The 25,693-nt window shown below is 50.4% G+C and overlaps 1 protein-coding gene across 1 annotated transcript; it reads left to right on the plus strand.

Moving 5' to 3' along the window:
- Nucleotides 1–1,897: 1,897 nt before the first annotated feature.
- Nucleotides 1,898–6,837, plus strand: Kcnf1 (potassium voltage-gated channel modifier subfamily F member 1). Its single transcript, XM_013124374.3, has one exon. It carries the CDS (start codon nt 2,751–2,753, stop codon nt 4,275–4,277), a length of 1,527 nt encoding a protein of 508 aa, XP_012979828.1. The 5' UTR covers nt 1,898–2,750; the 3' UTR covers nt 4,278–6,837.
- Nucleotides 6,838–25,693: the final 18,856 nt, after the last annotated feature.

Raw genomic sequence — 25,693 nt, forward strand, 5'->3', positions numbered from 1 at the left:
CCTGGATGTTCAGGTCTGGGCTATGGCACTCACGCACGCGCGCGCGCACACACACACACACACAGGGGCAGCTGTTTGCATTGCGAGTTATGTCTTAGTAAAGATGCTAAAAGCAAATAATGCTGAGGCACTCAGTTCTCCTTGGCACTAGTCACATCTCAAATACTCATAAGCCAGCTGGCCAACGGCTATTGTTATCGCAGGTAAAAGTGACCAGATACCACCTGAGTTTCAGTGGGCTGCTCAAGGTTGACCAGGCAGTTGGACTTCCTGCTGTCGGTTTCCAGACCCCACCAGATCTGGGACACTACCTACCCTCTCCAATTATTGGTAAGACTGAATCCTATGTCCCAGGCATTTGAGCTTTGCAAGTTGAGTAGCCTCACCCATCATGCTGGCTAGCTTTATTGTTGAGTCAACAACATACCACGGTCATTTGGGAAGAAGTGACCTCAAGGGAGAAAATGTCTCCCCCATCATTGGCTTAATGATTGACATGGAAGGCCCCTGTCCACCGTGGGTGGTGTCACCCCTGAGTAGGTGGCCTTAGATTGCATGAAAAGCAAGCTGAGCAAACCATGGAGAACAAGCCAATGAGCAGTGTTCCTCCATGGTCTCTGCTTTGGCATCCGAGAGGAGAATGTCCTTCAGGGTTAGTACACTTTTGTGTTCTTTCTGGGGCAGGTGACCAATTCAGTTTTAAGCCCTGTGCCACCCGATTCCTCAGCAAATCCTCACAGTGTGCCAGTATTCCCCTGCCATGAATCATCCCAGAGTCGGGTACCAAAACAACAGAGAGCATCTTTATCCTGAGCCTGCCAGGACTCCAGCTTCCCAGCCCTAAGCACCCAGAATACTGCGTACACAGTGATCTTAATGTTAGTGTTAACTGTCACTGTCGTCCAACCTTTCTCATCATGGATTTCCTTTTCTGGGTAGCACATCATAGACTGGGGTGAAATGCAAATGCAATAAATATTGTGAGACATTCCCCCAAATAATACCGCGCGTGCTGTGTTTTAGTGCATCCGTGTTGCAGATCGTCCCATTAAAGAACAACACTGCCAGTGGCCTGGTATACCAGTCCCATGATTCATGAACGGGCACGATCTTGAGCGACTAAGAAATCCAGCTCACAGAATACATTTTAGTAGTCTTTTTCAACCAGCAGTCTTAGGCCCATAGAAAAAAAAAGCAATTTCCCAGACCCTATCTCTACAGCACCCCCCACTATGAACATCCCTGTGGGAGTGGAATGCTTGTCACATCCGAGGAAACTATGGGGAGAGACTGCCATCATCACCCACTCGACTCACAGTGTCCATTAGGGCCCCCTCTCGCTGTTGTGCATTCTGTGGGTTTTGACAAAAGAGAATGACATGTTTGCCACCACATGATCAAACAATAGCTCCACTGTGCTATCCGGCCTCTTACTGGCTCTGCCCATTCACCCTTCCAACTCTACTTGAACTTCTGCTCTTCCTGCCTCCGTTTCCTAAGTGAAGAAAGCTGGGATCACAGACGAGCATCCCCAGGCCAGTCTGTGTGGCAGGGAGAGCATTCACAGGGCCTTGGGCAGTGCTAGGCAAGGCCTCTACCCGCTGAGATACATCTTGGCCCAGTTTAGGTTTTTAACCCATTTCCAGGCCATAGAAGGATCCAGGCTCGATAATCCTGGTAGTAAGAACTGTGGGCCGGGCTGGAACCAGAGATTTTCCAGCCTGAGGAAAGATGAGAGGGAGTGTGTGTGTGTGGGGGGGGGGGAGGTATCGGACTGGAAGAACTGACTCCCTTCAGAGGAGTGGGGGATGGGGAGCACAGGCGCTCTGGGAGGCAATGGTGATAGTCACAGGAAACCCTTGGGTTAAGGGTTAGCTAAGCTCGCCTCCCTTTTCACCCTGTAACATGGAGCAATTTCCTTTTTCACCGTGGAAGCTGCGACAAGTTGTAGGGGTAGGGAACAAGGTCACCCCGCCAACAGGGCAGCGCTCCAGAGTGTTAGAAACCCTTCTATGTCTACCTGCACCTAGGACAGAAAGGATGCGCCCAAGAAGTGTGCAACTGCCTCTTGAGGAGTTTGGTGAGCAACAGGCAGAGGTCCTCTCTCCCCTCTCACCCAGAGGTGCCCAAGGGACTAGGCAGTCTGAGTCGGTGTGGCCTTAAAGCTCTGGGCCATAACCCCTAAGCCCGCAGGCGCAGCGGATCGCTCAATAGCAGCCGCTGTGCAGGTCTGCCCAAGGGTTAACTCGTTCCTGGGCAGCTGCTGCGCTTGTGGTGCGAAATCTCACCAGAAGAGGGTACAGTAGCAATGCGTTTGACGTCAGGCTGGAATTCCTATTGTGTTTCGGGAAGGCTCTGGCAAAGCCAGTTCAAGTTCGCTCTCTGCACATCCCGATTGTGTAGCTCCTGGGCCGGCCCACCGACGCCGCCTGCTTGCCCCGGGAAGGAGGTCGCTGCCCGCAAGGAGAGTCTGGTCCTATTCCGGAGGGAGCTGAAACGACATATCCGGAGCCGTGGGTGAGTGTCCCGAACACCGGAGGCCATCGGCAGCAGAGTCCCCTGCCGAGGTGCCTGGATGCCCGTGCGCAGCCCCGCCACTGCCTCCGCTGGGTGCATGGCTCCCCCGCGGTACGCCCCAGCCTGCCACCGCCCGCTGTGAGTGCCCTTCCCAGCAGGTGGCTGCTGTCCCCGAGGGCCGCGCATTGGCAGGGCGCAGGGAACCCGGGCTTGCGAGCGCACCCGCGGGGAGCATGGACGCGTCTGCAGAGCAAAGCCTCCCGGAGGAGCCAGAGCAAAGCCTCCCGGAGGAGCCAGAGCAAAGCCTCCCGGAGCCTGGCAGTCAGGACTCCGTGGCAGGCGACGATATTGAGATCGTGGTGAATGTGGGGGGCGTGCGGCAGGTGCTCTACGGAGACCTGCTCAGCCAGTACCCCGAGACCCGGCTGGCGGAGCTCATCGACTGCTTAGCAGGTGGCTACGACACCATCTTCTCCCTGTGCGACGATTACGACCCAGGCAAGCGCGAATTCTACTTTGACCGGGACCCGGATGCGTTCAAGTGTGTTATCGAGGTGTACTATTTTGGAGAGGTCCACATGAAGAAGGGCATCTGCCCCATCTGCTTCAAGAACGAGATGGACTTCTGGAAGGTGGACCTCAAATTCCTGGATGACTGTTGCAAGAGCCACCTGAGCGAGAAGCGCGAGGAGCTGGAGGAGATCGCACGCAGGGTGCAGCTCATCCTGGACGACCTGGGTGTGGACGCCGCTGAGGGCCGCTGGCGCCGCTGCCAGAAGTGCGTCTGGAAGTTCTTGGAGAAGCCGGAGTCGTCGTGCCCGGCGCGGGTGGTGGCGGTTCTATCCTTTCTGCTCATTCTTGTCTCCTCCGTGGTCATGTGCATGGGCACTATACCCGAGCTGCAGGTGGTGGACGCTGAGGGCAACCGCGTGGAGCACCCGACGCTGGAGAACGTGGAGACTGCTTGCATCGGTTGGTTTACACTGGAGTACCTGCTACGCCTCTTCTCGTCGCCCAACAAGCTGCACTTCGCCCTGTCCTTTATGAACATCGTGGATGTACTGGCCATCCTCCCCTTCTATGTGAGCCTCACACTCACGCACCTGGGCGCGCGAATGATGGAGCTGACCAACGTGCAGCAGGCTGTGCAGGCCCTGCGGATCATGCGCATCGCACGCATCTTCAAGCTGGCCCGCCACTCCTCGGGCCTGCAGACCCTCACCTACGCCCTCAAACGCAGTTTCAAGGAACTGGGGCTGTTGCTTATGTACCTGGCTGTGGGCATCTTCGTCTTTTCCGCACTAGGCTACACCATGGAGCAGAGTCACCCTGAAACACTGTTCAAGAGCATTCCTCAGTCCTTCTGGTGGGCCATCATCACCATGACCACAGTGGGCTATGGTGACATCTACCCCAAGACCACGCTGGGCAAGCTCAACGCAGCCATCAGTTTCTTGTGTGGGGTAATTGCCATCGCCTTGCCCATTCACCCCATCATCAACAACTTTGTCAGGTACTACAACAAACAGCGTGTTCTGGAGACTGCAGCCAAACATGAGCTGGAGCTGATGGAGCTCAACTCCGGCAGCGCAGAAGGCAAACCCGGGGGCTCCCGCAGCGACCTGGACACCCTGCCCCCAGAGCCTGCCGCCAGGGAGGGGCCAAGCTGGGGCAGCCGGCTAAAGCTCTCACACAGTGATACCTTCATCCCCCTGCTGACGGAGAAACACCATAGGACCCGACTCCAGAGCTGCAAGTGATGGCTGGGCTCCCAGGCAGGGGCAGACTGAGCTGTAGATGGATGGACCATTGGGTAGGCATGTCAGTAGTCATGTCTGCGGCTTCAAGGGAGCTGCCTGTGTCTTCCAGCCCTCCCCTGAGCAGACACTGCCAAGGCTGGGTAAGAATCTTTAGGTGCCAGCTGTCCAGGCAGAAGGGGTTTGGGGAGTGCAGGAGCCACTGGACAGCTTGGGGCTACTGGAATGGCCTGGCAGGAGCCCACACCTGCTGTGTCTCCATCCACAAAACCTCCTATCCAGCATACCCTCCACGTTATGGGTTGTCTCAGGCTGGTTGTTACCCCAAGAGTGGCTCCCACACACCCTAGTGCCAGGCCAGAAAGGAGGTGTGCAGCCCCAGAGGGAGTGGGGGGGTAGCTATTTTTAGCTGAGATCTAATTAAAGAAGAGCAGCAAGGCAGGGTTCAGCTCCAAGGCGCCTTGCCACATTCCACGAGACACTCTCCTGCTTCCTTCTGTGGAAAAGCTGGCTCCCTGAGGCTTGGAGAGGGAGGAGAGGTTGCAGGCCCTGCTCGTGGGGCAACTGGCTCATAGTTGTCATCTGTAGGACTACTCCTTTTCATCCCCCCTTTTTCCTTTCCAGCTACCCTGATAGACAGTTATCCCCATTTTACAGATAAAGAAACCGAGGCTCAGGGTCACACAGAAGAGGAATTCAGGTCTGGTTCTGATTGTCCCTGAGTTCACGTCGTGTCTCCAACACCAGGCAGTATTGGGCCAGAGGCCTTTTGCAGGGTTTATAAGGGTGGGGCTGAGTTTCTCTGCGGTTTGTGTCGGGGGAGTGGGGACTTCAGAGAATCCCAGTTGTCAGTTCAGATCCTGGTGTCAGTGCGTGCTCAGCCAACCATAGCTGTTTCTATTGTTCTATGCTGGGAAGGGAGTGAGTTACATAGCTGCCCACCGTGGTCTCCACTGGTCTGGACTGGGCATTAGGGCACTCAAAAGCAGGGGACTGTAATACTGTTCTTGGCCAAAGCCTAAGAGCTGACTTTTTCTTGGTTTCCAATTCTAGGAGTCAGAGAGCCCTGCCCTTCACCCCACCCCAGCTGAGAGGACACCAAGGACGGAGCACTGTGTTAGAGCAGGAGGTAGAGGCTATAAGTGGAGGGATAGGGCTTGTCTTCCATCTGCCTCCACCCTGGGCGGCTCCTTTCCCTTCCCTGGGCTCAGATTTTCCCAGAAGTAAGAGGAGGGCTAATTTCTCAGGGTGCCTCCTAGGTCTGCCTTTCCAGAATTTCCAAGGTTTGGGCTGCTGATTCCTGTGGTAGGGTTTCCAGGAGGTGGGAGGTTGTCACTTGGAGGGGGAAGTCTTGATTGTATCTGCAGGGTACATTCTCAATGCAGAAGGTGCTCAGGTAGAGATAGATCAGACCTGGAGTAAATGCCCGTGTAGCCAGGATGTTAATGGCTGTCCAAGGGGACACAGAGACTGCCCCATGCCTGCCGCCCCCCCAGCCCTCTCACTTAGGACTTTGAAGGTCGTTAACACCTCTGGTCAGGCTGGCTAAGACACTGTTTGCTCTGAACTGTGTTGTGTGCCCCTCTTCACGCTTCTCCAGGATGCATCAGGTCCTATGAGCATCAGAGGCAGAGGAAGAAGTTGGGGTCTGAGGAAAAAAGCAGGGGAGGGCAGGGCCTACTGGGGTAAGTGGGTTCTTGGGGCTCAGCAGATTTGCTGAGAGTTGGCTTGCCTTTGTTTATACCCTTTACCCCAGAGTTCTTAAGATTTAGCACCTGGGCACCATCCTGAGAACTCAGAGCTCCAGGACAAGGGAAGTGCTCAGGATTTAAGGAGAGAGTGGGCAGAAGGCCATCTTCCTGTGTTCTCTGACTTCTGGGGCAGTGATGCTGGAGATGAGGATGGAGAGAATGAATTACAGGGGAAGAGTACGCCCAGTTCCAGAGCATCTTTGGCTCACTGGGCATGGGAGACCATCTGTGAGGTCTCCCCAGCCTAGGATCCATGAGGACACTGAGTCCAGGGGGAATTCAGTGACTGGCAGCATCCTTACACAGTGATACACTTTGTCATAGAGGAGATCTCTGGGTTTCAAGTACTTGAACTTAGCTATACCAACCAGGGATAGCTTTGAAAGCTCAGTGTCCAGGCTACACTCTACTCCTATGAAATGAAGATGTCTGAATGACCCTCCAGCATCAGTATTTTTATAACTTAAAGTGCACATGAGTTGCAGTGATTGTGTTAAAGCCAGGATTTGGATTTGTAGAGCTCGGGAAAAAAAAACTATTCTTTTTCAGCAAGCTCCCAGATGCAAGCTGGAGGCTGGAGGCTGGGGCTGCTGCTCCACAAACTGGTTCTGAATGATCAGAATAAGCCTGTAAACTGCAGCCTGTGGCCAGATCTGGTGGATCACCTGTTTTTGCACAACCCATGACTTTAGAATAGGTTTTATATTTTTAAATGTTTAAAAAAATCCCCAAAGGAATACAATTTTTGTGACCGGTGATTAGTACTTTAAATTCAAATTTTGTTGTCCATAAATAAAGTGTTATTGGAACTAGCCTGCCTGTTTGTGTGTTTTGGGATTGCTAGTGATGGCTAAGATGGAACAAGACAGAGCTGAGGTAGACCAGATGGCTCCCAGAACATGAATGACTAATTCTATGGCCCTTACAGAGGAAGTTTGCTCACTCTGGGCTGGAAAAGACAACCAAGATAGCCTCAGGGATGCCCAAGAACCCTTCCAGAAGAACAACCAAGCATTTCCCAGGAGTCAGGAATTTTGGGAGGGACACATGGGTGCTGATGGCTCCGGAGACGGATGTAGCTAACTGCCTTCACACCACAGGGTAGAGTAGGAGCTCCAGGACAGAGGCCTCTCTGTCCTTACTGTTTCACAGGCTCTCAGCTCCCCACTTCCTTTACTCCTGGAAGTTCTCAGCCTGGCTTCCCTTTCTGCCTGCTCCCTGCGGTGCAGGCTTGCCTGATCTTTGCATTTGCTGTCTCCTAGACCCTGTTTCCTGGCATCTCTCTTTTAGGGATGTTGTCTCACCTGCTTCTCCTCCTGTGTGGGCATCTCTCAACATACCATAGCCTGCTCACATCTGTTAAGAGTGAGACAGTGTTTTGGAATTGCGGGAGGCCTGTGCTGACGGAAAAATGAGGTATTGTTGAATTTAACACCCTCTTCACATAGGTGGGAAAGTGTGGTCCTGAACCACTCATTACAGACCTTTGGGTCCCAGGGATACCTTTTTCTGATTCTGTTAGCACTGAGAGGCCACCATTGTGCCATTTAGTGTAAAGTTGTGCATGTGTGTAAATTGATTCCTAACCTCCAAAAGGAAAGGACACATGGTGACATATTCACATGCTATTTCCTTTGGTCTCTAAAGAACTACATGAAGTAAACTGGTCAGTCCATCTTACAGATGGGGAAACTGAGGCTCAGACAACTAAAGCCATAGGCTCATGATGGTGGCGGTGGCAGGAACCAGATGGAACCTTAGCTGACTTGCTCGTCTGAAGATGGGCAACCCAAATGCCACCCCACCCCCAACCCAGCAGCTGTGACCATATTCCAAGGCCCCACCTCAGAGGTGACCCAGCTCCTAATAAGGTGAAGGGTGCTGACATCTAGTTTCTGGAAGGCATCCCTCTGTTGGCTTTGCTGGTGGTGTTTTGTAAGGTAAGAAAAGAGGTCAATATATTTCCTCTGGTAAGCCACTCAGGTTCCATCCTGGCCACATAGCAAGGAGCTAGAGCCTCAGTCCTGATGTATCTCATAAGATAAATAGGGTGATCTGAGATAATGACAAGATTTGTTCCCTGAGGAAAGCTGATGAGGCAGGTATGACAGGATCAATGGCCTTACAGCGACAACCACTCGTTCCCAGACCTCTTCAGGCTTTAGCTAGAGAGGTGATGCTTGCAAGACCCAGCTCTTGCTCCCCTCTGTGAGAAAAGCTGCCCCTCCTCATGATTTGATGTCACAGGTTTCCTCTGGGGAAATGAGAAACAACTGCTTCCAGAGGCCTCCCACCTGTCGCCTGTAGGCAGACAGCTCTGTGCATGGTGTGCCGGGCGGCGCGTTTTATCATGAGTGAGGATTTCACTGACACCCATACATCCAAGATGGAACTCTCCACCCCAACACAAACATATACAGATTCTTTCCTGTGCCTGTAGCAGTCCAAGGTATAGCTGCAGGGTTGATGTGGACTTCTGGAAGGAGAGCCCACCAAGAACCAGAGAGACCGCTTATCTTTGTGAGGCTCTCAGCCACCCAGGCTCTTGGGGGCAGGACTGTCTGCAACTCCTCCAAGGAGTGACTTAGCTTTAGCTGGACTCCAAAGGGCAGAAGCCACAGGCTGGTACTGACGGCAAAAGTAGGTATTGTGCCTAGAGCTGCGAGGTGTGACCCCTTCCTGGCAGAAATGACCAGAAATTGTCTATGGTCACACAGGGAAGTCAACCATGTGGACTAAACAACTGAATAGACTTGGAAGCCATCCCTCCCCAGGAACCACAGCCTACAGCCACCACCAGTGACACCTCACACAGAACCTCCTCCAGTCCCTTCCCCGTGTGGGCTTGACTATAGTAGATGACAATGCCCTGGCAGGATTTCTACACACACACACACACACACACACACACACACACACACACACACACACACACACACACTACCATGCCGGGATCACTGTCATTGTCAGAAACATGGCTGGAAAGGCAGTCTGGCTTGCCACAGTGACAGCCCAGACTGAGGGAGGCACAAACGTTTGCACACACACACCCAGCTTCTGCTGGGTGCTCAGCCATCAGGAGCAGTACTCTCCAAGTCCTGCTCCCCAGCTTTCTTCCTCTTTCCTGGGCTTGGCTTATGTGAGTGAACCCTGGCCTTGAGTCTAGGTCCCAGGGGAGGCCCAGTCCGAGACTCTGACTGTTAGGGTTCACATAAACTGGACCCTTGAGAGTGCCTGCTGCTGCCAACTCTGCTCTTGTGTGAGAATGGGGGTGCAAGCCAGACACCTCTCCTGCTCTTTGGTGTCTCCCCAACTGCAAGGTGAAAAGGAGGCTGCTGAGCCCATCATATTTCTCCCTGGCATGGCCCCAAAGAATCGCTCACCCCATCTCCTACTCTCTCTCTCTCCACTACAGCAGGCCTGTGGTTTGTCACACACCCCACTGTGCACTGGAATTGGACTCACAGGGAAGGGAGAAAGGGGCTACTCGGAAAGGTCATGTCCCCTCCTACCTCCCAGATGTAACCACACTCATTGTGCTCCCTCCTCTGCGTGAATCTCCTGACTTTGAAGTGAGGCCCCTGGAGAAGCAGAAACAGAATCAGTAACTATGGGGCATGGTCCCCTCCTCTGCCTGGTGTGGACCACTCTACAAGAAAAGCCATGAGAACATTCTCATAGTCTACCTGCCGGTGCTGGGGTGGCAGCCGGCATCCCTCCCCACAAACTTCAAGGAGCAACAGGGCCAGATGATGGCAGATGGAGGGACCAGAAGGCATGGAGCTCCTGGGACCCACCAAGATCATGGCCAGACGTGACCATTGGGTGTCTGCTGTCCCTCATCCTAGATCACTGAAGGAGTAGGGAAGGTCTCAGGACATGCCTGGTTATCTGAGGACACTGTCAGGTGCCAAGATCCCATCATGACTGTAAAGAACCTCTCACTTTATTGTTGGAGAGCAGTGTTAAAATCTCAAGGGGACTGTGCATGTCTGACACTTACATTTCAAAGGTCTAGCAAGAAACAGTAAACGCTAGGAACTGTCACATTCATTCTGTAGGAATTTGTGTGTTCATCACAGCATCTATTTTATTTTTCTGTGTGTCAGACACTGAATTTAGTGGCAGACCCCACGAAGGGTCTCTGAGCTGTCATGTCTGAACATGGAGCTCATAGATTGGTGGGCCACGAACCCACACTCCCCATGTGCCCCTTTAGAGAAAGAGCAGTAAAGAGCTCATGTTTGGAAAATAGTCAATCAAGTTGTCCCTGGCCTGGGCACTTCCTATCTTCTCTGATTAGGAAGGGCTATTTGAAAAAATGGCCAGGTAGCCTTCACTGCTGGCGGTTAGGGAAACTCCCAGCCTGATGTCTCTGCTGACCCTGCTCCGTCCTCTGGGACTCCTCCCTGGTGGCTATCCTCCCACATGGTTGCAAGGGTCCCTCCCACATCTGCATTTGAGAGTAGTGCCCCCAAGGTTGTCAGATCCACATCAGCGGGGCTGGGTCACCGGCTTCTGAGACTGACACTTCTCCCTCACTACTCAGCAGGCTTCCAGTGGTTTCATAGCCTTTGTCAGATACTGTCATCAGCTGTGTGTCATCATGGCTCAGACCCCAGTCAACTCACAATGAAAAAGGGTTTATTTTTGGCTCTCAGTTTCAGAGACGTCCATGGTTGATTGGACTCATTGCTTTGATCTGTGAACATAACAAATACAAGGAAGAGCAAACCCACTTACCTTGTGGCCCAGAGGAAAGGGGAGGAAGGATGGGGGAGTGGGAGAAGAGGATGGGGGGAGGGGAAATACGAATAAATATTATTGGGTTTCTACTGCTAGCATCAACTTCAGTCAAGAAGATACCCGTTTCCTCTACAGGCTATGGCCACTTCATTCCTGTGTGTGGGAGAGCTGTGTGCTATGTGCAGCAGGCCCAGGCTTCTGGGGCAGTCATTGCAGGAGTAGGGGTTACAGCAAGGAGGACACTGGTGTCACAGAGAGCTGTGGAGGAGGCAGCTGCCTTCCGCTCGGTGTTGTCCTCCACCTGTAGGTAGCAGGCACATGCTCTACCCTCACCTGGCTATGCTTGCATGAACAGATGCTGGGTCACCTCATCCTGAGCTCTCATTCTAGGTGTGTTCTCCTAACACCCTTTACGTTCATTTATTGATGCCTGCCTCTACCCCTTACCAAGTGTCTTAGTCAGGGTTCTAGCGCCGTAAGGAAACACCATGACCACAGCAACTGTTACAAAATAAAACATTTCATCAGGGCTGGATCACAGTTTCAGAGTTTTAGCCCATTATCATCACTGTGGGGAGCGCGGCGGCAGGCAGGCAGACATGGTGTTGGAGAGTTAGCTGAGAGTCCTACATCTGGATCTGCAGGCACCAGGGAGAGAGAATGACACTGGGCTTTTAAAACCTTAAAGCCCACCCCAGTGACACACTTCCTCCAACGAGGCCACGCCTAATCCATAAGGCCACACCTCCTAATCCTTCTCAAATAGTGCCACTCACTGATGACTAAGCATTCAGATCTATGAGCCTATATGGGTCATTCTCATTCAAACCACCACACCAAGTAGCCACCTATAGAGCAGGGAGAGTATCTAACACCCTCTGCCATGGGATGGACTGGAAGAAACCCTAAACCCAGCCTTGCCTGGTGATGAATGCTTGTTGAGTGAATGAAACACCAAGCCTGTGGTGAGCTGAGGTTTGGTAAGTGGGACAGTGTTTTGCCAGAGCTGATGCCCAGCAGAAGGAGCTTCATGGAGGCAGCCATCTCTGAATCATCCTAGCCCAACAGCTCTGAGGGTGAGGAGGAGGGGAAATAGGATTCCATTAACTCTGACAGTTGATGTGTGGTCCACATACCAGGCTGCCTCCAGCATGACCAGTGCAATCAGGGGACTTGAGAAGCTCCTAGGAGTATGTCTCAGGCTTTGTCTTTGCCCTGTCTGTCTTTTGGGGACTTGGTATAGATCTTCTTGTGGAGATCTCTGGTACCCCAAAACCTGAGGTTAGCAGTTCTATCTACAATTCAAAGCTTCCCTAGGCTCTTGATTGCTCTGAGGGAACATCTCAGCTCTTTAGAATATGTCTACACAGCCTGAACTACCCTGCTACATGATTACAAGCAAGTGGTTCTTGGAATTCGAGTCTTTAGCATCAGCACTGTGGACACATTGGGCCCGATAGTTCTTTATTATGGGGCCACTCTATGAACGGCTGGGTGTTTAGCAACATCTTGGTCTTTGACTGCTCTCTGCCATTGACATTCTTCCTCATTCCCTCTCTAGGGAGTCCTTAGACACTACAAACATCCCTTAGAAGCAAAACTACTCAGATTCAATGCTCCTTCTGGCATGTCTCCTCTCCCTGACTCTGGGGTTATAGGCACGCTCGACCATGACTGGCTTCTACATGGGTGCTGGGGGTTTGAACTCAAGTCCTTTTGCTGTCACAGTAAAATACTGTTACCCAAAGTAAATACTGTTACTTCACCTGCAAAACTCTTGCCTCCTTTTAAATTGTTTCTCTCAGGTCTTTGTCATATCTGTCACAGAAATCAAGAACTGACCAACACACTCTTTGTCTGCTTCACTATAGGCGTCTGTCTCTGCCTGGAACTTTTGCCCTCTGCCTTCTTCTCTCCCCTGCCTCTTTCTTCAGTCATCAGTGTCACCTTCCTTAGGACATCCCTGCACTGTCCTCTGCTCTTGGCCAGGCCATGGCTACATTGGGAACCCTGAAATAAGACTCCCTTTCCCAGTTGTGACAGAACACTGGACGAAAGCGACTTAATGGAGAAAGGGTCTATGTGGGTTCACAGCTTGTTAAGGGAGGCGTGGTGGCAGGAGCATGAGGCAGCTGGCTACACTGCATCCACAGTCAGGAAGCAGGCCTGATGCTCGGCCATGAAGGTGTTACTGCTTGCCTGCAGAGTGGGTCTTCTCACCTCAGTTAACTAACCTGGAAACACAGACATGCCCAGAGGTTCATCTCTTGAGCAATTGTAGACCTTGTCAGGCTGACAGTATTACTCCAAGTCGGTGCTCCATTCTGTTTCACCACCAGACAAGGGGGCAGGGACAGCTTGAGACTCTGCATTTGTAACAAGCTCTGGTGGTGTTGAGTTGCCGTGGTTGGCCCACATGAGAACTAGTGCCGTGCCGGACTCATCTTAGCTCTGACGGTTTTGCAGTTGATTTTCTTTGACTTGGTGATTTCAGAAAGAACAGCCACTCTATCTATCTATCTATCTATCTATCTATCTATCTATCTATCTATCTATCTATCTATCTATCTATCTAATTTATTTTGCTTTTGTAACTACCAGGGAGCCAGAAAGAGAATGAAGGATCTTAATTTGATGATGGCTCTATACCAACAGATCAGCACCTTCACCAGGGAAAGGCTACAGAGGACCACAGAAGATCCAAGGTGCCTACCCACACAATAACGAGACAAAAATGGGGCTTAATTACAAAAGGCCTCGTGAGTGTGAGTGTCTGCTTTCCAGGCTGCCATCTCCACTGCTCGCTCCCTGTTGCTCTATCTTCCAGGACCTTGGCTTTCTTCTTCCTCTCAGCCATCTCTTCTGCTTGGTCCCCTGTGCTGTATCTTCTAGGACCTTGGCTTTCTACATCCTCTTGGGAATTTCTTCTGCTTGGTCTCTTTCTACCACAGAGGTTTTGCTTCTGCTGCCTCCTTGGTGGATAGGTTTTAATCACCTCTTTCTGCTTGTTGATCTGATTCCAGCTAGTTTAATCTTTTCCTGGTCTCTAAGTTGGCTTCTGGAAGCTGCCCTCTGTTGAACCCAGGTCTCTCCACTTACATGTACCAAACCTGCAGCTTGGTTTTCATTGATATGGTTTCTAATTAATGCCATGAGCATCTGTCTCACAGAGCAGACTGCCAGCTCTTTGACGACAGGGATCAGGGTTTGTTTACCGTGGGATCCCCCCAGCACACTGCCCGATGTCTGTCACATAGTAGGTGCTCTGTAAGAATATGGAGAGTGAGGCACTACAGCACAGTGTGCTAATAAAGATTCCCTGCAGCCCCAGGCTCTGCCAAGCACATTTAACATTTTCCTTCTCCAATTCCTCGGTTGCTTTACATAGCATGCTTAAATTTCTGTTTTCCCACACTTACTTCTCATCACTATCTCTTGTCTTTCACTGCTGGGAAGTGAAATTAGAGGCCCCTCTGCCCCCTCCTAGCCATGCCAAGTTAGAAAACTCTGGGCCTATAGTTGCATTTGTACCATGACCAAACAAATTTAAGTGAGTAATCAGCATTTGAAATATTTTGATTATAGAACCATCCCTCATCTCAGACATAGGAAAGGGGACAGTATATATGCTATAAATTTAGGGCTTTGGCAAGCAAGACTTTTCCTTGCCACCAGGGCTGACCATTTATTATAGTGATTATTAAACATGTTGAGCATTCCCCTAGGAAGATGTTTTTCAGAATCTTCTAGTCTCCTGACTGGATTAGCACCTCGTGTTCTCATGGTCTAGAGCATTTTTACCCTTCACTGGGATGTGATGGGTGACTTTTTAGTTCCTCAGCTGGTCTGTTAGATTCCTTTTGGGATTATCATTCATTTTGCTGAGGACCTATCTTTGAGTGTGTCTCTCAGAACAGGTCTACGCACAGCAGACATTCAGTCCCCGTGTTTATGACTTTGGTTTGCTCTCACATAGGACCCACAGTCAACGAGGTTAACTGATCTGTGTCTTGTCTCTCTGCAAGTCTATATTCGTTACTTTTCTCAATACTGTAGCCAACTCAGAGGCAACTTGAGAGAAGATACACTTATTTTGGCTGTGGTTTGAGGGGTGGTCATGGTGGCAGAAGTGGCTTGTCCTACAGCAGCAGGAGCTTGTGACACAACTCATCCACATCTTGGCAGATCTGGAAGCAGAGAGCCTGGACCCAAAGCTCATATCATCCTCAAGGCCAGTCCTCAGTGGCCCACTTCCGCTATTTAGGTCATAGGCTTCCAAAATACCACTACCAGGTGGAGACCAAGGGTTCAAACACAGGAGCTTACGGGGACCTTTCACAAAACCATTTGATGTTTCCCTCCAGAGGCTTTTCAGGATTCTCTGTATCTTTAGAACTTGGCAATTCTTTCTAAACATGAAATTTTATTTAGAGAGTAAGCCTTTGCCTTTCTCTGGAAGGAACTTTGAACATGTAAGTCTTTCTTTAGCACAGAGAAGTGGGCTCCTATCACTGCTTCATTTTTCTTTTCCTTCTGTTCTTTTTTAAATTCAAGAATTCTTACTAAAAAAACCAAAGATCAATTGTACGTGTAAATTAACTTCTTGTATGCTTTTGAGTTTTTTGGGCTTTTTTTTTTAGTGTGTGTTTGGTTTTCCCTTCTGCTCTGTGTTTGAAATTGCCATTGCCCTTTTCATCTTTATTATTGGAGTTCAACTCTGTCCATTTTTATCCTTTCTTTGATTGTCTGATTTGTTTTGGAATGATGGTATTTAATTTCCAAGAAGTCTTTGTTTTTTTTATGGTTTCCTATTCACACTGGCTCATTTCCTTCTGCAGAATTCCAGGGAGCAGAAGCAACGGTGTGTGTGTGTGTGTGTGTGTGTGTGTGTGTGTGTGTGTGTGTCCAGATACACGTGTGTGTGTGTGTGAAGCTCACAAAGTAACTTTGAGCATCCTGTTTCAGGCACCATCCAGCTTTTTGTTGTTGCTGTTTTGTTTTGACACAGGGTCTCTCGCTGGTACCTTGAGTTTGTCAATTTGGCTAGGCTGGCAAGCCAGCAAGCCCCAGAGTTCCCTTTGTCTCTGCCTCCCTGGTGCTGGGATTACAAACATGCCTCTCCATGCCCAGCTTTTTACATGGATGCCAGGGACTCAAAGACCCTGAGCACTCTACCACTGCTGACTGAGACTCTCCCCAGCTCTGCAATGGTGGGTTTGTGAAATCTGGACCTGGAATATCAGTGCATGGAGTGAGTCCTTCTAGTATCTGAGATGTGTTCCGAGAGGAGAAGGCAGGACTTGGGGCCCAGAGGCCTCACAGCTCCAGTTCCTCTATGGAACTGACTGAATAGCATCAGATTTTCTATCTGTGATATGAAAAAAAGAGGAAAAACCCTTTTGGGTTTGTGGTGCAGTTAATAGAGATGGTGTAGACAGAGATCCTAGTGATGCTGGCATTGGTAAATTGTAGGGTTGGTGTAGACAGAGATCCTGGTGACTCTGGCTTTGGTAAACTGTGGTAATAATGTGGACAGAGCTCCTGGTGATTTTAACTTTGGTAAATTGTGAGGACAGAGATCCTGGTAACTGTGACTTTGGTAGACTATGGAGAATGACATAGACAGAGCTCCTGGTGATGCCAGCTTTGGTAGACTAGGGGATGGTGTAGACAGAGCTCCTGGTGATGCCGGCTTTGGTAGACTAGGGGATGGTGTAGACAGAGATCCAGGTGACACTGACTTTGGTAGACTAGGGGAATGGTGTGGACAGAAATCCAGCTTTGGCTTTGGCATGACTAAGAGGATAGCGTGGGAGGAGCTCCTGGTGACTCTGGCTTTAGTATACTAGGGGATGGTGTGGGCGGAGATGCTGGTAGCCCTGGCTTTGTACATGAGTGGCGAATGAATGAGTCTTCTTCAATGAATCCAGCACAAAGCCCCACACTTGCTGCACCCTCTCATCAGAGTGGCAAATTGCCTTTTGTTATCCTTCAACCCCAGGGCTGTCTTGCTTTCTGACTATATATACACATGTATGCATGTATTTTAGTCATTTCTGGGCAGCTTCTCATGAATATTCAAATCTAAGCACTTAGGGCTCTGTGAATGATTCAAATGTTTGCTGCACAATGGATTGATCTTAATATAGCTGTGTCACAAAGGATGCACATCTCCTGGATGCCCCCACAGCCTGTTTGGACCAATAAAGGGTAAGCAACCAAACCCAACAAACTTCCAGTCCTGACCTAACGGAGGCCTGGCTGTTAGGGTTGTCATTTTTCTGGCTTTTGCTTTTCTCTTTACATATTCCTTTTTGTAGAGAACCAGGGTCAAGAGGGCATAGTCTGGGAGGCAGTGGAATATACTCCACCTCAATCGAGGGGCTTCCTGTTCCATCATGTGGTGGATGACATCATGCAGGGGACACAGATGAGTGTACTGGCTTGGCCTTTCTTCCTCTTCTTCTAAAACCACTTATGCCATCATGGGAGCCTCAGTAGGATCTTAATTAATCCTAATCATTCCCCAATATAATTCATGTATAGGTTAGGGACTGGTTCTATATACCACGTGAGTTCTGGGCACAAGCATTCAGGCTATGGCTTTGTTTCATTCTTGACTAGGCAGCTGCTCTATTCCAGGCCTTGCCCTGTACTGGGTGTAGGGATTCTGCTACTTGTCCTGATGACATCCAGGAAGCCTCTAGTGGGCAGCTGCCCTGGGAGCAAGGCCTGCCATCTCATTTCAGCAGATGAAGAGTCAGGCTCTGAGTGGGGGAACATCTGCTGCTGTCTAACACCTCGAGATGGCAGAGCCCCAGGAAGGCTCTGGAGAGCAGTCTGTGTCTCTCTCAGATGTTGTGGAGCTGGCTCTGCAGAGGCTGCTTCTCACCTCAGAGACATGACTGCTGTGCTGCACCTCTGTCCAAGCCAGACTAGTGCCTTGCATGCAGGGGAGGTTGTTCCCCTTCCTTTAAGACATCCTCAAAGACCCTGAGCACTCTACCACTGCTGACTGAGACTCTCTCCAGCTCTGCAATGGTGGGTTTGTGAAATCTGGACCTGGAAGATCAGAGAGACAGAGAGAGAGTATGAATTACTTTGACCTGGATAGCTTTGGGAATGACCTAAGGGTGGGGGCAGGAGGAAAGACAGACATGTGTAGACTGGGCCATGTTGGGCCATGTGGGCCATGTGTTCTGATGGAGATAAGTCAACAACCTGGAAACTCAATGTGTTTATTTTGCACAATGAAATGAAGAGGTAGGTTTATCATGTAGCTGACCTAGGAGGCAAGTCAGCTAATCCTGGATCCTGGCGGTGGGCCTCTGTAGTCTTGCCATTCCCGTGAGTACGAGGCTTTGCTCATGCCAACAATGCATATTCACCCAGGACCGCACCTGCTCCCCACATAACTATACACTACAAGGAGATTTATTAGACTGACTTCACTATAGGGCTGGGTGGTCCAGCAACAGCCTCTGCACGCTGGAGCAACTGAGAAGTGACAGCTGTTTGGTTCACGAGGTTGGATGCCTCTGTCCTGATCTGGTACTGAATACCTAGAGGACCACTGGAGAGCCATTGGTCTTCAGTTTGTATTGCAAGGATGAAGATGCTTTGGATGCAGCAGCATCAGCACCACTAGGATAGGTGAGCTAACAGAGCTGCCCAGAGTATGACTTCTAGTTGCTTCCAGACCTGATCAAGTTGACGATTTTAGCCAGCACATGTTGTGTTTTGCTGCCATGCTGTGCTGGAGGCACTAGCCAAGGTTCCTGCTGTCCTCTCTCCAGGAAACAGGCACTGGCTGGAAGGCTTATTACTAGTGTGAGACTCTTGTCACTCCCAAGCCCAGGGTTGACAGCAAGTCACTGTGTGTCCATCTCTGCCCATGTGGAGAGGTAGAGAGGAGGAATGGGGGCCATTCTTCTCTTCTCAGTTTAGGCCCCTCAGCATTTATATGGAAATGACCAGAACTCACTACAGTTTCCTAAGACTCCTCTGGGGCCTCTCCCATATTCCCTGTCCACGATGGGGTGCCCTTATCCCCCCATAAACCTGCCACCTCTCTTCACCCAGGTTTTCCTCTGTGAACGGTGAGCCTTGCTTTACAAACACATGAACAATGCTCCAATGTTTTTCTGCTAAACCAACTTGTATGTGAGCCGCCACTCACCAGTGGATATTCTTTGCCCTAGGACAGGGCAAAGATCCTGAACCTTTTTTTTTTTTTTTTTTTTTTTTACAAATATTGTAATACAATTCACATAATGTGTAAAACAAGCCGTGGCCACATTTAAGTAAATGCAGTGACATTTAGCACATCCGAGTGTTGCTCAGTGTCACATGGCTCTGTGTCTAAGACATTTTTGTTATCCTCAAAGAAATGCCTTCCCATGGAGCAGGCACTGTCCGTTCTACCTACCCATGCTCCCGCAACTGCCAGTCTGCTTTCTGTCTGTGTGTTGGTCAGCTTTCGGTTGCCAGGGCAACCCTCTGAGATCATCAGCTTGTGATGGATTGCCCCTGTTGCTTTTAGATTTGTGGTGGCATATGACGACAGAAGAAACACTCATCTCCCTGCTAGGAGAGGAAGAAGCGGCTGGAGTCCCATCATCCCCAGTGACCTAAGATGGTCCACGGGGCCCTACTTCTTAGAGATTCCACCACATTCTCATGGTTCCAAGCTGGGATGACACTTTAACACAGGGCCTCTTGGAGATAGTCTAGACCCAATGTAAGCCAGTCTATGGACATAATCATTCCAGAAGCTGCACATGAATGGAGTTCTGCAGTATGTGCTCTTTGGTGTCTGGATTTCACTTAGCATCATGCTTTTCTGGCTTGCCCCATTTTTACTCCATCTCATGGATGCAACCCATGTGCCGACCTGTCCACATGTCAAAGGAACCTGCCTGGGGGTCTCACAGTCCTCGGGGACTTTCTCAGAGACAGTTCTCCGAGAAGATCTTGTATTCTCACACTAGCTCACACCAGTTAACAGTAAGCCCTCTCCCTGCCATGTTCCATCTGCTGCCTCTGGGAAACGGAGAGAACCAGGGCCCTTCATCTGTGTTCAGGCTGACGCAGATCTTAGCGTGTGGGTCTTCCATCCCTGTACGAACCATACAGCCGTGTGGGGGAACCCCGCCTTTAATACCCTGTTGTTGCAACTGTGCTTCTCAAGGATATCTGTCACCCTCTGGGTCAAAAGGTGTCTCCCACATCCTGACTGAAAAGATCTAGTGGTGGTTTCCACTATGATGACAATGGATTAAGCCTCTGAGTTGTAAGCCAGCCCCAATTCAATGCTTTCTGTTATACGGAGTTGCCGTGGCCATGGTGTGTCTCTGCAGCGATAGAAATCCTAACTAAGGGAGCTATTCCAGTTCCAACCTTGAACCCACACAGCCCTGTCAGAACCCCAAGGACAGGCCAGGACAGATGCCTGAATACTAACAGTCTCACCTCCAGCCTCCACATTGCTAACCACTCACTCCTTGGCCTCTCAACACCTTAACAATGCTCGACTCTTAGCTGCTGTCCTCCACTGCAGGGCGGCTCTCCCACTCAGAATGATGGAGCCCTTACAGGTCCTCAGGCCACAAGAAGGCCCTCTTGCTCCAGACTCCCGGGCCACCTCTCATGTCCGCCATGTTAACACTCAGGAAGTAAATGTTTGTTAGCCCTGCCCGCTACTCATGGGCATTCAGCTGGTTGTGGTCAGCTATGCTCCGTAGAACAGGGGCGCTCGGTCTCTGGCAGGCACTCAAAGCACAATAAACAAATGAGTGAACAAATGAATGAGGGATATTTTGTGGTCACGTGAGTTGAGTGTGTGAGTGATCGAGTGGAGGGATTGCATAGATGAATAAGTCAGTGTCGCAGGCAAACCCTGGAGGCAGAAGCATACAGGCATACAAGCTAGAAATCCACCACCTCACAGGACAGGTCATGGCTCCATTCTCCTCACAGTTTCCTTAGTAATGCAGAGCTCTAAGCCCAAAGCTTAGATCCGGCATGACTCAGAATATACAGCTGAAACAAGCAAACGTCGCTGTGAGCCAGTGACAGTCACCAGGAAACCATGGCAACCAAGTCCTTCTCTCCTGCTAAGGCTCCCAAGGCAGGATGCTGGCCCCAAGGATCCCGGAAGAGTCCCTTGTCCACTTGAGTGGGGAGTTGGTGTTTTCTTCCCGAAAGCATGGGGCCTGATATAGGTCTTTGACGTTCCTTCCTGCCCAACCCATTTCCTATCAGTTTCTTTCTGCTCAGTCTCCTCTAAGGCTTCAGAGACACCAATGGACATGTGAAAATGGATGCTAGGCTGTGTGACCTAGGCTGTGATCACATACCCCCTGTCTAAGCCCGCTTCTGTGATGAGAGTGACCCTCCCAGAGCAACAAGTGCTTCCTTCTGCCAAAGTATAGGTTGGTTTGGTTTCTTAAGTGTGTGTGTGTGTGTGTGTGTGTGTGTGTCCATCCGTTCTTCTGCACCAGGCTAGAGCATTGTAAAACACCTGACTTTGCAGTCGGCCATACTTAGGTTTGAATTCTGACTTCACCTGAACAAACGGCCTGATTCTCTGAGCCACCTTCTCCTCTGAGAAACAGAAGTCAAAACCTCACATGGAGGCTGCAAGGAGGGCGGTACTCGCGGCAGGCGGTGGCCAGGAGTCTTTGCAGCGTCCCACCCTGGGATCCGGAGCGGGCAGCAGAAGACATGAGGAATGGAATTTGTGAGAAACAGGAGTGCGCTAGGAGAAACGGGGGGGGGGGGTGCAAGGGCTATCCTGGAACTCACTCTGTAGACCAGGCTGGCCTCAGACTCACAGGGATCCGCCTGCCTCTGCCTCCCGAGTGCTGGGATTAAAGGCGTGCACCACCAACGCCCGGCCCAATCCCACTTCTGACACCAGATAATGAGGATATTCAACGCTATAAGGAAACAATAAGTTTATTTATCAGAGAGAGAGAGTCTCACAAACCAGGAGTTAGAAGCGTGGCTGGCTTCCAGGAGAAAAGGGAGGTTCCTTTTCCTTTCACTTCCTTTTATATCTACCTGTGTCAGTTTACATGTCCCCGCCCTCAAGGGCAGATAGCTTTGTGGGGTTCACTCCTACAAAACGGCAGTCCAAAAGGACTCATGTAAAAACAGAGTTCAGCAGAAGCTCAGTGAGAGGCCCACGTCACCTCTGGGAGCAAGGACCGCAGAAGCAGTGACTTCCCCAGCAGTCACAAAGGTGCCAGCACCTGTGAGGTCCTTGGCAGCCTGTTTTCTCAGCTTGTTTCCTCCTCTTTCTCCGTGCCCCCCCCCCCACTCTTTATTCTCCTCACTGGCTGCAGACAAATTCCTGAACTTCCTGCCCATGCCGTCTTGGCCTGGGCACAACCTGCTTAACTATCATGTCTCCTCCTGAACGCCAGGTGGGACCCACCCAAAGAAGCCGTACTATCGCAGTCAGGGTTGTTTTGGGTCCATGTCACTTGTCTGCACACCACACCCATCCTTGGCAGCCTTAGGGGAGAGGATCTGGGTCCTCTGGAAATGCCACTGCACAGTATACAGCCAGACACAAACTATGAGGAACATAGGGAAGAAATAGGCAGAAAGGGGAGAAACAGATATGAGCATCTCATATCCCAGCGCCCCGGAAGCCAAAGCAGGATCATTTAAAATTCAAGGAGGCAGAGGCAGGCAGATCTCTGTGGGTTTGAGGCCAGCCTGATCTACAGAGTGAGTTCCAGGACAGCCAAAGCTACACATAGCTCAACACTGTCTCAAAATACCAAAAATAAAATAAAATTCAAGGTCAGCCTGGGCTACATAAGTGACTTTGAAGCCAACCTGAGCTGAAGTGGAGACTGTCTCAATGCAATGCAATACAATGTAACACAGCACCTTGGCAGATGTGCATTTTTGACGCTATACTTCAGATGTTAGAGAAAAGGACAGGCCATGATGATGAACAGAGGAGGCTAAGGGTTGGGCTCTCCCGGCAGCACACTGTGCCTCCGGCCACCTTCTCTTGATAGCAAAGTTGATTCTAGGGAATGCTGCAGCCTGTACTCCTGCTGAGAGCCCATGAGACAGCATCGTTTTCATCAACCCCTACCCCCCCCATAGCTAGTGGGGGGCTAAGCCTGGGTGTGTGGCAACTTGAGCTTTAAACTGGGAGCCTTATTTCGCTCCAAGCTGCAAAGTTCACAAAGAAACGAATGTTTAAATGGCCCAAAGGGAAAGAACCTGATGCTTGAAGTGGGAAAGTGGCGGATCGGCAGTTGGCACAGCACGGCCTGCCTCTCTCCTCCCACTTAGGTCCCCTGGGGAGGAGTTTGTGGCACGGACTGGCTTTGTAGGTCCCAAGAATCTTAACAGGTCTCGGGTGTCCTGCAATGCCTGCTCCCCACCACCCCGTGTCACACAGCAGAGCCTCCCACAGCGGCAGCTACGACACCACACCTCCAATTGGGAAGAATAAATCCCTAAAGATCATTTTCTCCCGTGTATACCCCGGCTGTTGAGCAAACATTATTAGTAATTAGTTTGCTAAAGATAGCAGCCTTCAGAGAGCAGAGGCAACGGCAGTCACCGTGACCAGCCTTCCAGCTATTTCTGCGCACGTAAACACCCACAACTGGGAGTCTTGGCAACATTTTAAATCCTGGAGCCTGAAACCCGGGGCTCTGCATCCCACTCTCAGTGTCACCCAGCTGTCACCCTCTTGGAGACATTTCCCTCGTCTGGTAAATAGTAATAATGTCACCTGCCTGGCCACGCATCACAGCAGCTGGGCAGCCTTGGGATACGCAACCCCCTAGGCAGAATGGCTAAAATCAAAAACACCAACGACAATTTATACTGGAGAGGATGTGGTGAAAGGGGAACACTCCTCCATTGCTGGTGGGAGTGCCAACTGGTTCAGCCACTCTGGAAATCAGTATGGAGATTCCTCAGAAAAATGGGAATAAACCTACCACAAGACCCAGCAACTCCACTCTTAGGCATATATCCAAAAGATGCCCATTCATACAACAAGGATGTCTGTTCCACTATGTTCATAGCAGCATTATTTGTAATAGCCAGAACTTGGAAGCAACCTAGATGTCCCTCAACTGAAGAGTGGATAGAGAAAATGTGGTACATTTACACAGTGGAGTATTATTCAGCAGAAAAAAAAACAATGGAATCCTGAGATTTGCAGGCAAATGGATGACACTAGAAGAAACCATCCTGAGTGAGGTAACACAGTCACAAAAAGAGAAACATGACATGTACTCTCTCATATATGGATTTTAGACATAGATCTGGGGAGTGCCATCCTACAATCCCATCGCCAGAGAGTCTGGGAAACAGAACCTTCATTCAGTGGCTGATGGAAGAAGAGGCAGACTCCGCTAAGCACTGAGCTGAACTCAAGAAAGCCAATGACAGAGATGGAGGACTGATGACCAAAGGGATTAAGACTGGGCTGGTTTAATCTCCAGAAACAGTTGACCTGACAAGGGTTAACTCTTGAATCCCAGGCTGATGCCTGGGAATCCAACATGGGACTGATCAAGACCCCCCCTGAATGGGGGTGTCAGTGAGGAGGCCTAGATAATCTATTGAGCCTTGGGCAGTAGATCAGTATTTATCCCGGGTATACACATGGACTTTGGACTCCCATCTAACAATGTAAGATGCACTCTCACCCTGAACTCTTGGGGGAGGGTCTGGGCCCTGCCTTGGATGAAATGACAGACTATGGACACCCCCATGGAAGGCCTCACCCTCCCTGGGGAAATGAGGGGATATTGGGGGGGCTGGGGGGAGGGCACGGGAGGAGGGGAGAGAAACGGAGAGGGACCTGGAACTGACTTGTGAAGCAATCTTGTTTCTAATCTAAATTTAAAATTAAAAAATAAAAATAAAAAAGCTTTGAGTTGGGGGTGAACCATGGGGGCCAGTTAATCAGGGGGGGCGAGGAAGCATGTCTGAAGAGAGAACTTCATCAACGGGGTACACCATGAAGGACTGGGAGAATTGCCTGTGCCAGCATTTGAGCTTAGTTAGGAAGTCGCTGGGAACTTTGCCCTTGATGTGTTGTTCACTTCTGACTGGCCTGTTGGTTTTCAGGGGACAAGAGCTGTGGGTGTATTGCCTCTGGCCATGGCTTCACACACAGTGCTTGTTTATTGATTGAATGACTGAAAGCAAATGTGTTGGCTTCTACCGAGGTGAATTTCACAAACCCTCTTTTGACAAGAAGGTTTCTTTGCTTAAAAGTATTCTTTTTCATCGCCACCTAGGCAAGTTGTAGAATGCGGATATATAAGCAGCCCTGGCGCTGAGAGGGTCTCGTGGGATCTTTGGGGATCTTTGGGAACCTGGCTGCGTCTCACCTGTTGAGAAGCCCTGTTCTGACCACCTCTTGGTCTCTCTTCACCTCAGCACTCTGCTAACGACCTCTTCTGCCCCTCAACACCCATCCTTACAAAGCTGCTACAGATGAAAGCAGCCAATAGCCAAACCCTCGGGAACACCACCTCGGGCATGTCACTTTAGGAATGCGTCCTTTGCTTAAGGTGCCACAGTCTCAGGGTGGATGCGGAACATCCCAGCTCCAGGGAAACGAGTAGATGTGAAACCGCAAGCAGATGGCTTCTCTACTGCAATCCCACTTGTCGCTGCCACAGGCAACGGTACAATCTGTAGACATCTTCCTCTCCTGCCTTGGAAAGTCTGGTCTGAGAATCAGTGCGTCCTCACCGTGACATTTCTGTCTTGAGAGCGTCCCATCCCTGTGTTGTGGAGCCCTTTACCGGTGCTTCTGGAGCTGGGGGCGTCCTGGCAGGAGGACTTCTGACACGTTCTGCATGTCTGTGGTCCACAGTTCATACATATGAGCACTAACTCTCCACGGGGGAGGAAGATGTC

Source organism: Mesocricetus auratus, unplaced genomic scaffold, assembly GCF_017639785.1.
Source record: "Mesocricetus auratus isolate SY011 unplaced genomic scaffold, BCM_Maur_2.0 Super-Scaffold_100024, whole genome shotgun sequence".
In the NCBI taxonomy this organism is placed as follows: Eukaryota; Metazoa; Chordata; class Mammalia; order Rodentia; family Cricetidae; genus Mesocricetus; species Mesocricetus auratus.